Source organism: Aythya ferina, assembly GCF_964211825.1.
Source record: "Aythya ferina genome assembly, chromosome: 5".
Classification (NCBI taxonomy): Eukaryota; Metazoa; Chordata; class Aves; order Anseriformes; family Anatidae; genus Aythya; species Aythya ferina.
Window position 1 is genome coordinate 46,300,998 of NC_140301.1, and position 11,703 is coordinate 46,312,700.

General features: G+C 43.4%; 1 protein-coding gene and 1 long non-coding RNA gene across 4 annotated transcripts in view; one reads left to right on the plus strand and one right to left on the minus strand.

Annotated features, from left to right (window-relative positions):
• The window catches only part of DEAF1 (DEAF1 transcription factor), a 24,371-nt gene extending 15,325 nt beyond the window's left edge, over nt 1-9,046 (plus strand). For 2 of the 3 annotated variants that reach the window (XM_084522692.1, XM_084522689.1), the window contains exons 11-13: nt 4,685-4,750; nt 6,661-6,750; nt 8,365-9,046. In XM_084522692.1, coding sequence (XP_084378818.1) covers nt 4,685-4,750; nt 6,661-6,750; nt 8,365-8,469 — 261 coding nt within the window. In that variant the 3' untranslated portion in view covers nt 8,470-9,046. The remainder of the gene's footprint in view (nt 1-4,684; nt 4,751-6,660; nt 6,751-8,364) is intronic. The other variant, XM_084522690.1, reaches the window with a different exon arrangement.
• Nucleotides 9,047-9,801: 755 nt separating this feature from the next.
• Nucleotides 9,802-11,262, minus strand: LOC311438381. The gene is made up of 3 exons (XR_014694071.1): nt 10,824-11,262; nt 10,539-10,669; nt 9,802-10,153 (listed from the first exon to the last, which is right to left on the minus strand). It is a non-coding gene; the product is annotated as an uncharacterized lncRNA (long non-coding RNA).
• Nucleotides 11,263-11,703: the final 441 nt, after the last annotated feature.

An 11,703-nucleotide genomic window follows, 5' to 3' on the forward strand; every position in this document is an offset into this window, starting at 1 on the left:
CCCGCTGTTTAAGCAGAGTAGAGAAGTAGTGAGGACAGCAAACATATCTGAAAGCTAGCTTGTGTGCCAGTTTCTCTCCCTAGAGAACAATAAGAAGCACTGAAAGTTTTAATCACTTATAATATACTTTGTTGTATATTGCATATCAGTTACTCAACTGTATTTACTTATTATGCTTACTATTTAATGGCCTTTGGAGTTCATTAAATACCAGAAACAAGCCAGTCTGCTCCTGTACAGCAGCAGTTTGGTTGACTTGGCTTTAAATATCAGAAGCTGTACTCTCTAATGACCGGTGCTCAGTGCTTGTGCAATTTGTACAGCTCTGACATGTGAAAGGTAGGCTTTTTCTGCAAGTTTTCGTGGAGCAGGGGAGACATTTGTGCTGCCTTTACACTTGCATTGTCATCTGTGAAGTCAAAGAGCAGACATCACTGTATCATTCTGGTTGCACTTGCTAACTATATGATCCAGGGCTGCTCAGTGGAGTCTTAGGAACACATTATTCCCCTTGTCCATATCATTTTGAGGGTGGAAATGCTAACATCAGAGAGGAATTGTGGCAGGAAGCAGATTTGCTAAAAGTAGCAAATAAAAAGCATTAAAATGATAAGCGCGGCATAAATTAGAAGCATCTCCACTCACGTTTCTTTCTTAAGATGGCATGTCTAATCCGAATTTTGTGGAAGGACTGGATCCTTAATTGCATTTCCAAATGGTGATACCCATGTACAGAATCCTCAGAAGCAACAGGGGGGCTGGACTGGGAAGTGCTGAGTCAGGCTGTACAGCAGTAGAATAGAAATGCCTGTCTCTACATATGATTAGAAGTATTTAAAAAAAAAAAAAAAAAAAAAAAAAAAAGACTTGCCTTCCATTCTTCTCTTATATCTGACATGAGATTTTTCACTTTGGCTCTCTACTAGAACAATTTCACTTTTTATTTTTATTTATTTTTTTGTGTGTGCCAGGGTCTTGTGATGTCCTTAGCTGTTCTGAGGGAATTGTAGGTCACAAGTCTCAAGTGCTGGAGCTAGAGGCTTCGCCAGCATAGTTTTGCTTGCACAAAATTTGGAACTTGGAAGTCCTCACATGCACTCTGTTGCTATCTTTGTCCTTTTTAGTTTCTGTATGTTTATTTAAGTCTTGTTTTGCTGCACAAATTACAAGACTGAAGATCGCTTCCAAATTTTGTTTCCATCTTTGCCACAAGTTATTTAGATGCTCTTGGGCAGGTCTTTGGGCTCTCTGGGCCTTAGAGCCTTCTCTTTTAAACAAGGATAACACTTGTTCTACAGAGGGCTTGCACACCAGTTTGCAAAGGCTATCTGAATAAAAGGCCTTGTAAAAATGTGCCAACCATTCAAGTCCTTGAAATAACGAGAATTTGTAAGCCCAAAATCTACAGCTCCAGTGTTTGTGAGAATATTTCTTTTGCCATAATTACTTTTAAAACAGAATTGTTCCTGGAGTCTAAAGAATAGGCTGAAAACCTTTTGTCTTGTATATGCAGTCTGTGACTCTTGATGATGAGAACTCCTTAATTAATAAGCAGAGCCCTCACAGGGTTACTCCCAGACACAAAGCTGACTTTGTTTAAAAAATTTGGATGGCCATAAGCTTGTGCTTTCTATCTGTAAACAATATGTGCATATGAAGCTGGTGCTCAGCCTGTGTGTGGCCTTGTGTTGGCAGAGACACCAAATACAACTTGCATTTATGTTACCTAGGAGTCTCAGGGAATGGTGTTCTGAAAGGAAAGCAAGCCACAAACCATATTAACTTACAAAACGTGTCATGCTTATTACAAAAAAATGAGTATCCATATACTTGTAAGCTATTCTGAATTGCAACATTTTGAGTGGGATTCATTAAATAAAACTGCTCTGTCAGAACTTCGCACAGCTGTTCAGAGACAATTCTCCACTATTGTAATTAAATAGCTTGTGGATAAATATATCAGATCTTTTGGTTTCTGTTGGAATTTTGGCTTTACTGCAACAAGGGCGCTGTATCTCTTGCAAAAGATATTTGACCACTTGCAGGATTGGCCCAAAAGGAATGGATTAAAGACTACTTTACACAAAGGTCTGTGTGCTTTGGAAATGTAATTTTTTTGAGTGTGCATTAAGCCATCATTTATATCAGATAAACTTTAAAAGGGGGAGAATACGCCAAATTCTGTACCGTAAGACACGTTGGAAGGTAAAGATATTTAGGAAATGTGTTAAGCCGTTTTTCTGTAAAAAGTTGAAAAAATCAGTGCTGAAATCTGACAAGTGTTTTAATTGAAATAGGCCTTTTACTGCAATGCAGTGATGCTTGCAGAACCCTGTTCATTTGAAAACAAGGTGGAAGATTAAATCTGTTAACAGCTGGAGCATCTGAATTCATTTTTAGAAAGATTAAAACAATTCAGAGTTAGAGAGTATGAAATTAACCTAAAAAGGGTTGGGCATTTAAGAAAAGTAGTTCTAGTGAGCAAGTAATGGCTTATGTCCTCCAAAGCAGCAGTGGAAATGTTTGGGAGTTGGAGCTTATCAGTTTCCTGGAGACAATTTTGTGAGAGATCCGGATGTGTCTGGCTTGATCTCTCTCTTACTGCACCTTTTCCTTCTCTGCAGCTTCTGAATGATGTGACTTCTTCATACCATAGCTGGGCAGAACCAGAGGGCTCGCTATGGGGTTAGATAAGAAGGAGGCAGAAGGGGGTTAAATGTGTGGTTTCCATCAGCAGGTTTTGGGGACTGAGAGCAGAGCTGAAGGAGCTACCATGGGTTTGATAAGGACAGCGGAGCACTGGACTTCCTCTTGATGTCTTTCTCCTTGGCAGTCTCACTGGAAAACAGAATTGGCCACATTTGTAGAGGATGTAGTGGACTCTGATAGCAGAAAGGGTTTTAAATCAACTCCAGAGCTGTGGCACATTCTCAGAACTGGAATTCAGCATCTTCAGCCCAAGCGCTGTCTCTGTGCAGGCTGTTGCAGAGGGAGCTGTAGTAACAGGGTTTATTTGTGCAGAGATTGTCAAGCTGCACTGAAATGCTACCTCACTGCATGCTTCGGCATCAGTATTTCCATTCTCCTCACTAAAAAGAAGTTTAAAAACATGGTGCAGTTTTCCTAGGCCAGTATGCTCAATGTGGGTCATTCGTCTTTCACTTCATAATAGAAAACACATTTTATCCTCTCCTGAAGAATCTTCAGTTTCCTGCCAGCCCAGTTCTCTGCCAGGTCTCTGTGTGCAGGGAACTGGGTGGCAGAGAGCAGAAGCTGCAGCACAAAGCATTCAGTCCCAACTTCTCCACAGCTGGTGCTCACTGACATTGATGATTCTCTCAAGAATTTATGTCATTTTCTTCCTGAGACATGCTAGGGTTGATTCTTACACCAGGAGCCACATCTCAAGCTTGCTGGGGTGTTTCCTGTCTTCAGGAGAATGTTTTTGACATGGACACAATTTTGGTTTTCAAATAGTAGTGCCAAAATAGCAATTTTAAAATCTCCATACATGTGATATACATTTCATCCATGCAGTACATGAAGTGCTAGGGATGCTATGCACGTGTACTGTCTTGCTCATTACCTTAAGCTTGCCTGTTTGTCTCACAACTGCAGAACCAAATCATACCTCAGCAGTAAACAGCAAGAGGTTTCCCTGCTTCCTCCATCTCCCTAAAGAGTTTTTTTAATTTGAACTTGTGTCATGCTAACACAAAGATTTGAAGGTTGTGATTTCACAGGAGAATAAATACTGAGATGTCAGGTCATAGAGACACTCTTAAATTAAGCCTTTAATCTCCTTACATGTTGGGTCATACTCAGTCCTGGATAAACCTGCTTTGCTGGGAGGTAGGGGCTTGGGTTTTTCTTTTTAACTGTACCCAATGAAGTTGAAATCAGGGTTAGCAGGTAATCAAATCAAAGCCAGTTTTGAATTCCTTTGTTTGAGTACTCTTGTCTCTGAGCAGCACTGGCTGTTGAGATGGCAAGACACTGTGGGGGGAGCAGGTGCTTGTTGGACTCTAACTGTTTTGATGTAAATCTGCAACACATCTGAAGTATGCTTTAAAATTCACCTTCAGAGGACCGCTTAATTGAAAAACTGTCTGAAAGCCCTTTTATCCTTTCATTAAAAGGAAAACAAATGGTTATGGCTGATGCTGTTTCTAATGTCTTGTGTGTATTAATTTCATCTGATTTTTTTTTTCCTAATCCAATCCCATGTCTGTTGGGCTCTTCCATTTCTTAAGACTCTCCCTTGCCTGTTAGTGGATTAGGATCAATAGACTTGAACCAAAATTTTGCCCAAGAAGATGGCGCTTGGCCCTACTACCTTGGGATTTTCTTTTTCCTTTGCTAACTTCTCAGTGTCTTATGTAGGATGCAGTTCCTACTTGGACACAGTTAAGCCACATTTTTTAAGCACAAGCGCTTGACTGGATGGAATACAGTTTGAATAAATGCTATGCTTCTCCGGGTTTGTCATCTGACTCCACATAATGGGATAGTGGCCCTCTCTTTTATGGTGGAGTGAGGTTCCCCTTGATCCTCATGGAACTGCAGTTTTGGGCTTGATGGAAACGAGCTCAGTGGCAGGATCCTCTATACAGCCCACCCATTTTGACCTTTCATATCATACTCTGGCTGTGAAATAACAAGCGTGATGTTTTTTTCCTTGCAGCAATATCAGAACCAGTTATTTCAGCAAACAGAAGATGTGGACGGGAAAACAGAAATCATCATCAAGGTAAGCTCTTCGTATTTTATGAAGAGTCCTTTGTTCTTTGTTGTGTTGCATGTAAAGATCCAGAGGTGTGTTGTGTTTTTTTTTTTTTTTCTTACTGCTGTGGAAATCATGTATTCTGTGGCTGGCCTGGTCTTCTGGCAGAGATCTGAGCTTTCTGTAGTGGGACTGATGCTCTGTTCTAGTAAAGTGAAGCCTTTTGAAGCAAAGTGAACCATTTCCCAAGCCTTCCATGTTGTCACAATCCTTTCATGATCATCCGACTAACCTAGTCAATCTGAGTCACCTCTAAGTAATGACAGTGCAGCTCCAACTGATGGCTACCACACAGGTGTGATAGGAAACTTTTTTTTCCTTTTTGTCCTGGTTATTAAAGCTGCATGGTCCCCTCCGGCTGTTGGAATGGAAATCTGAGCCATGGTACTTCAGAACCCGTGATTTAAGGCCTCATAGCTTTGTGTGTCATTCTAGTCTTTTCTGAGATCTGCAGGTACAAGTACACGCTGCGTATTTTCAGCTTTTCCCAGTACTGCATGAGTTATGAGCAGCTTTGATCAAGTATCCCGTTGGGACGTATTTCACAAGCTGGAGCAGCAATAAGCCTCTTTTTGGTAGCCTGACTTTATGGCTGTATCTCAGAAATACAAATATAGTTCAGTCAAACCAACTACTAATTGTAGGTACCTTGATAAGGTGTGAGCCAGAGATGTGTTGAACTCGGTGTTAATCAGGGCGTTGATTGTTAGATTGCTTCTGCTCAAGAGAAAAAAGGAGTCGGTGGAACTAAATTCTGCCTGTGTTAAGCACCATGCTGACGATACTTTCACAGCCAAGAAATGCTTCCTCTCATGGCCTCGCACTGCCACTCTGATGTGTTAATGATTTGTCAGTAATTTAATGAGTTGGAAACTTGAATGCTCTGTGAAGTGCTTATTTTTGTTATAATTCAGTGATATTTCCACCTAAATATACAGGTTATGTTAATTGATGTCACTGATATAAGATTAAAGTGGTAGAAACAAAAAACAGCCTTTAAAAAACAGGTGTGATTTTTCATCCATGTATCCTGCCTCATCTTCTGGGTTTAAGTCCCGTGCTCCTGTTACAGCCTTTTTAATTTTACTCCTCTGTCTCCTATTTAGCTGTTAAGACACTACTCATGTAGCCATACTGCTGACTGACAAAGGAAGCAAGCTTCTCGGGCCCACAAAAGCAGATCCCTTTTCCCTTTCAAAAACAGGCACAGATGAAACGAAAGGGTCCCAACCTCATCCCTACTCTTGTTGTCCTTCCTAAGACCCTGTCCTCAGAAATACGTGGGGCTGTAAAGCTAACACCAGACAGGCCTGCCTTTAAAACTTCAAATTTGAGATAAACTCAGAGCTCAGGTATTGATGGCCTGTGTGAAGCCTGTACGCTGCTGTGTGGAGTACGCCTGCTGTTGGTGAGGCTGGCTGAAGCCTGTAGTGACTTGGCAGCGGCCAGTGGATAAACTGTCCCCGTGGAGGGAGGCACCCCCGTTTGTTGTGGGCAGATTTCCATAATGACTCAGTATCTCACCCAGGGTTTTGAAGGGCTTCTTGCCCTCCAGAAAGGAAAACAAAAGGTACACGTCATAAAATGGCGAGGAGAGTGGGTCTCTGAAAGCGTGTCCAGAGGCCACCGTGCCTGTTTGTGTTTGCGTGTCAAGGATACATCGGCAGACAGGGGCTAAGGGGGCCGTAACGCCTGCCCCGTGTCTCCACACCAGTGCCAGGTACGTTCCCAGTTACACGCTGCAGGAGCACTGGGAGCAGCTCAGCCCCTCGGTAGCGGTCCTGCATTACGTCGTGTTACAGCACCTGTATTTCACTTCAGTGACCTCCCTGTTGTTGTTCTCTCTGACGTGGTCACTTTGCTGTTCATTTTCACAGCAGTCCTGTGTCAACTGTGGTCGTGAGGCAATGAACGAGTGCACAGGATGCCATAAAGTCAACTACTGCTCCACTTTCTGTCAGCGGAAGGTATAAGATTGTTTGTGAGTTGCAGACTGAGTTGTGCAGAGGGGGCCATGGTGACCCTGGGGAAAGCCAGACTGTGCTGCCTGCTGGCACAGAAAGAGGAGCAGGCGGCAGAAGGGGTCGTGTCGTGCCGGCAGCCAGCCCACAAGCCTTGCACAGGTCAGCAGCCTGGGTTTCACTCAGCAGCCCCAAACACACCATGCCAGCTGGATCTCTGGCAGTGCTGTAGCGCTGGGGCAGGTCTGCGGGTCATGGAGCAGACAGGTAGGGAATGGCCCCAAGATTTGCACACACCTTCCTAAAGGGGATCCAGAAATCTGTGTAAAACCAGAAGTGAGGGTGTGGATGCCTCCCTGTGTGAACTATGGGGGTGAGTTAGTTGGGAGCACCCGTACAGCCCTTCCCTGCTGCTTCCTGGCAAGCTGTGTTCTCGGTACCTACAGTCCTGCTGTGCCACTGGGGACAGTTCTTATTTTTTACATCGCTTGTGAAGCTACAAATGAAAAAAAAAATGAATTGAGCACACTGAGACAAACTGTAAGATTTTAACATGGAAGGTAGATATGAAGTACAGTAGAGGAAGCTGCTGTGCTTTGTGTTTCCCATCGGTTTCTCACAAAGACCCCCGGCACTTCCTTGCTTTAAAGGAAGGGATACTTTTAGTTCAGCCAAGGTTGTGGCTCTGAATTCTGTCCAAGTTCACTCTTCATCAACTGAATTGAGCAGATGAAGAATTTTGACTGTTTCCTTTGGCCTGTAACAAAGTATAATGATGGTCAAGTTCTCTGCCTGCATAGTGGAAAGGTTAAAATTTCCAAAGAATGAACAAATGCTTCTTACAGATAAATGACAAAGTCTGCCTGCTCTCTCCTCAGGTGTCTCAAGGACAGCAATTCCACCCTATGGTTCTGTCAGTACAAGATGTCTCTGGAAGTGTCACAGAGTAGTCATGTTTTGGTCCCCTTCTTAGGCAGCCTGTTGCTTCTGTGTGCCCATGCTGGTGGCCAGCGTTCTGCACTGGAATAGGGTGGGCTGGTTTGAGGCTTTTGTCAGTAACTGAATCCTTGAAATTCCCCCTGTACTTATGATCTATGATGTGCAGCCTCTGAGTGGAACAAGTTAAATGAGTACTTTGGTTATTTCAGACTACAGTTAAAGAAAGAAATATTGAGAGGTAGTAGGGGTGTTACCAGGAATTCTTTTCCTCTCTTACCTTTACTGAACCAAGACCCCTTGTGTGGTGCTGCCTTTCAGGAGGGCTATCTTGTATCGAGCCATCTTTCAGGAGAGTGTTTAAATCAGGGTTCTGACTCTGTTTAAGTAAAATTTCCACAACCTAAAGGACATTGATGTCCTGAGTTGGTCTTTGGATTGAGAAACCAGCATTCTGCTTAGTTTGTTTCCCCCTCCAGTTTTGACCCAGCATGTGGTTCCTTTCCTGCCTCTGGTTAGTCTTGTGTGGCTGAGCACTAGAGACCTGCTGCGTCCCATCTGCATGGGAGAAAGCGCCTCTCAAACAAATACAGCTTCTCTTGGGGTCCAGTGTGCTTTGGCAGGCTGCACGGTTTCCCCGGGCCATTTCTCTTCATGGCCTTTCCGTCTGCTCTTCCCTCGCAGGACTGGAAGGAGCACCAGCACATCTGCGGTGAGTCAACCACGGTGACGGTGCAAGCCGACGAGGTGCATGTCACAGACAACGTAATAGAGAAAGTCTCCGTCTGAACAAACCTACCTCATTAACCTTCCATGAACAATGTGGTGCAGCCGGCTGGATCGGCAACCTGATGTGAATTGTCTGGCCTTTACAAACAAACTCATTTTTGAAAGACTTTTTAATACTGTGATAGCATTTGCCGGCTCCCGATCCTATTCCAAAACTTTGAGTGATGCGGGAACTAAGAAAACCTGATCTGGAAAAAGCAAACTGCAGCCTACCAGCTGGGAGCCACCTTCAGCTTGAGGAAGCTTTGACTTTGCCAGACTGAAACCTCCACTGTGTGGATTACAACAATCTCTTCATCTCTCTTGAGATGGATTTAAAACAATTGCTGCAATGAGATTTGCCAGTATTTTGTTTCCCCTGTGCCTCCCTACCTCTTGTTTGAAAAAAAAGGAATGATCCTTCATTTGGTTTATTTAATTGCCTTGAAAAAGTACAAACTCTTAATTTGCCTTTGGAAGGACATTTTTTTTTCCCCTGTGTTCCCTCTGTGCTGGGCAAATTTGGAACACATTGGAGCTTCTGCACTTGAATACGAGTGAAAAATAACATGTTGTTAAATAAAATGCAATGAAAGCATGAGTGTGCCCGGTGGTACTGTTTAATTCCCATGGCAGCACTTCAGTGTGCTAGTAAATGCAGTGTGAGCAGGTGTGGCTGTCAGGAGTCGGTGCAGTTACACACACACGTGTTCACTCTTTGTCTCTGCAGGATGATGGTGTGGAAGTGGTTTGGTCAGCAGGGGAAGAGCAGTTTCATCGTGTTGGCGTGCCTTGGCTGGAGCTTGCAGAGGCTGGCTGGCCAAAATCAGATCTGATCAGACCCAAAGTAAGAGTAGATAAAGAGAGAGAGCGCTGGCCTCTCATTGCTGTTTAGCAGCTTCTAATGAAAGAAGTGTCGAGCATTAAGAAATTAATGGCTTCAATCACTACAACAACATTCTTTAATCACTAACGTACTACTTTAATAATTTAGGCTAATAAGGCACCTTCATTCCTGATTGAAGATTAATGTACCAGACAGGAGGAAGCCCAGTAAACACACAAACGTCTACTTAGGTTCTTTTTTTTAGCCTCAGGCATGACAGCTGTGAGGGGCTACATGTCCCGTGTGGTTATTCACTGCAAATTAGTATTGTTGGGGAAGGAAGATTTATACTAAGAGGGGTTACCAAAGTAGTAATAGAGAAAAATGCAATAGAAAAAATGTTTTATACTGGCGGTTTCTAACAAGTCCATTGCTTCCACAGTTAATCTTAAAGGTCTCGACACATTATACGCCATGTGTTACAAGGAGATGCAGTGGTGGATCAGCTCATACAGCAGTTTGCTGTGCTGTCAAGGCTTCTCTTTGGAAACACCTGTTGGCAGGGTTTTGCTTGCAGCACCAGCTGCTAAGAAGCAGCCGATGAGACCTGTCTGCAGAGGGAGGATGGCAGATCTCCAGCACAGGTTGGTGACACTCGATTAATGTTGCTTTCTGGCTGTATCCTGGCAAGGTTTTTCCTTGTAATGCAGAGCTTAATGGGCAAGGGAGGCAGTGAAAGCAGGGCCCACAACCCAGTGAGGGTAAGGAACTGGCATTAGCTGAAGGAAGTTAGCAGCATGCCTGCCTCCTCTGAAGGAAATCATTCTCTAGTGGAAAGCCATGCACAAACTGAAGCAGGCTGAGAACAGACGTGAAACTCTAGGGAAGGAAAGAATAGGCAATTCTTTAGAATCCCATAGCAAGCAACATATTTTTGCTTCCCCAAAGTAATACTTCAGTATTTATAGTTTCTTCTCACAGTTACATGATGATTGCTTGTTTTCTAAATCTTTAAGAGATTTAGTTAATGGAAAAGAGAGTCTTAATTGAACCCACAGCAATACAACTAATTTACAGCATTTCTTGCCTCCATCTATTGCCCATTAAGGTTCTGACTAAATCAAACCGTGCAGTATGTTGAACACCTCACGCTGCTGTGCGGATAAAGTGCCAGTTTGTTTTCAGCAACCTGCCTCAGCAGCGTCTTTGGGTACGTGCAAAGCTCTCAGCACAGAGGTGCGTCAGTGAGGGTCTGTGTGCTCACCCCATCCGTGAGCCAGTCGCTGAGCTGGCCAGCACCGAGAAGGGAGGATTGCCAGCAGTGGGCTCTTTCCTTCAGTCTGAACTCCCCTCCATGCTGGCATCTTTGAGCAGAGGTGCTTTTCTCAGAGAAGGCTGCAAAGTTGCAATCTAGTGAATCTGTGGATCAATTTACTCCCAAAATAAATTAGGGCGAGATGACAGCGTCTCGCATTAGAATGCAGTGGAGGCTGGCTCTAAAGTGGCAATTCTGGTGTGTTAAAGCTGTGCTTTTGAATGTCAGACTCACCTTTCAGTTGGGAAATGATTATTTTTGTTGCTTCACTCCTTTGGCTCACCTTGCAATCTCCACGGAGGAACATCCCTACAGAGTACTGCTGGTCTGAGAAGTAGAGCTCTGTGTTGCTTCAAGGACAATTACAGCAACTTAAAGAAGTGAGCACAGCTGTAACATATACATGCTTACCACGTCTCCTGTTTGTGTAGGTAACTGAGGAGCAATTTGTAGCAGCAACACACCTAAAGTTCTCCACTATCATCATTAAATAGCTTATGGATGAGTATATCCAATCCTTTGGTTATTGTCTGAATTGTTCCTACTGCATCTTTTGATTAAGGAAAAAACAATTCTGAAGAGAGTGAGTGAGGTAACATTCCTAAATGAAAAATTCGTAGGTATGACTTGTGTAATTAAAGCTCTTGGGGAGCTTCTCATCAGGGCCCTGGCATTTGGGGCAGCTGGCCCCAACATAGTGATGCAAACCACGGAACTTGAAAATTTACAGTATAATCATTGTGGGAATTTAATGTGTTTGCTTGTTGATGATAAATTCATTGAGCAATTTTTATCCTTACTCAAAGAAAATCTCAAGACCTCCCAGCAGTACTTTCTTCCTTTTATTTCTAAGCAAACAAATTACCCCTTAGAAAGCAAGAACCCTATACAAAAATCATTAGTCAGAAGATTGTTGTTTTGTGCGATAATCATTTTCTTCCTCCTGCGCCGCAGAGAGCGGCATTGTCTACTCCCTCTGGCTACCCTTGGTGTCACTGTGCTCAGGTTTACCAAAAGGGAGAAAAGATTTTTCAGCAGGCTGGAAATGGTTCCTGGCAGGTATTGTTCAGCTCAGTGAGAAATTCTGGATAATTCCTGGTGAGTAACAGCAATA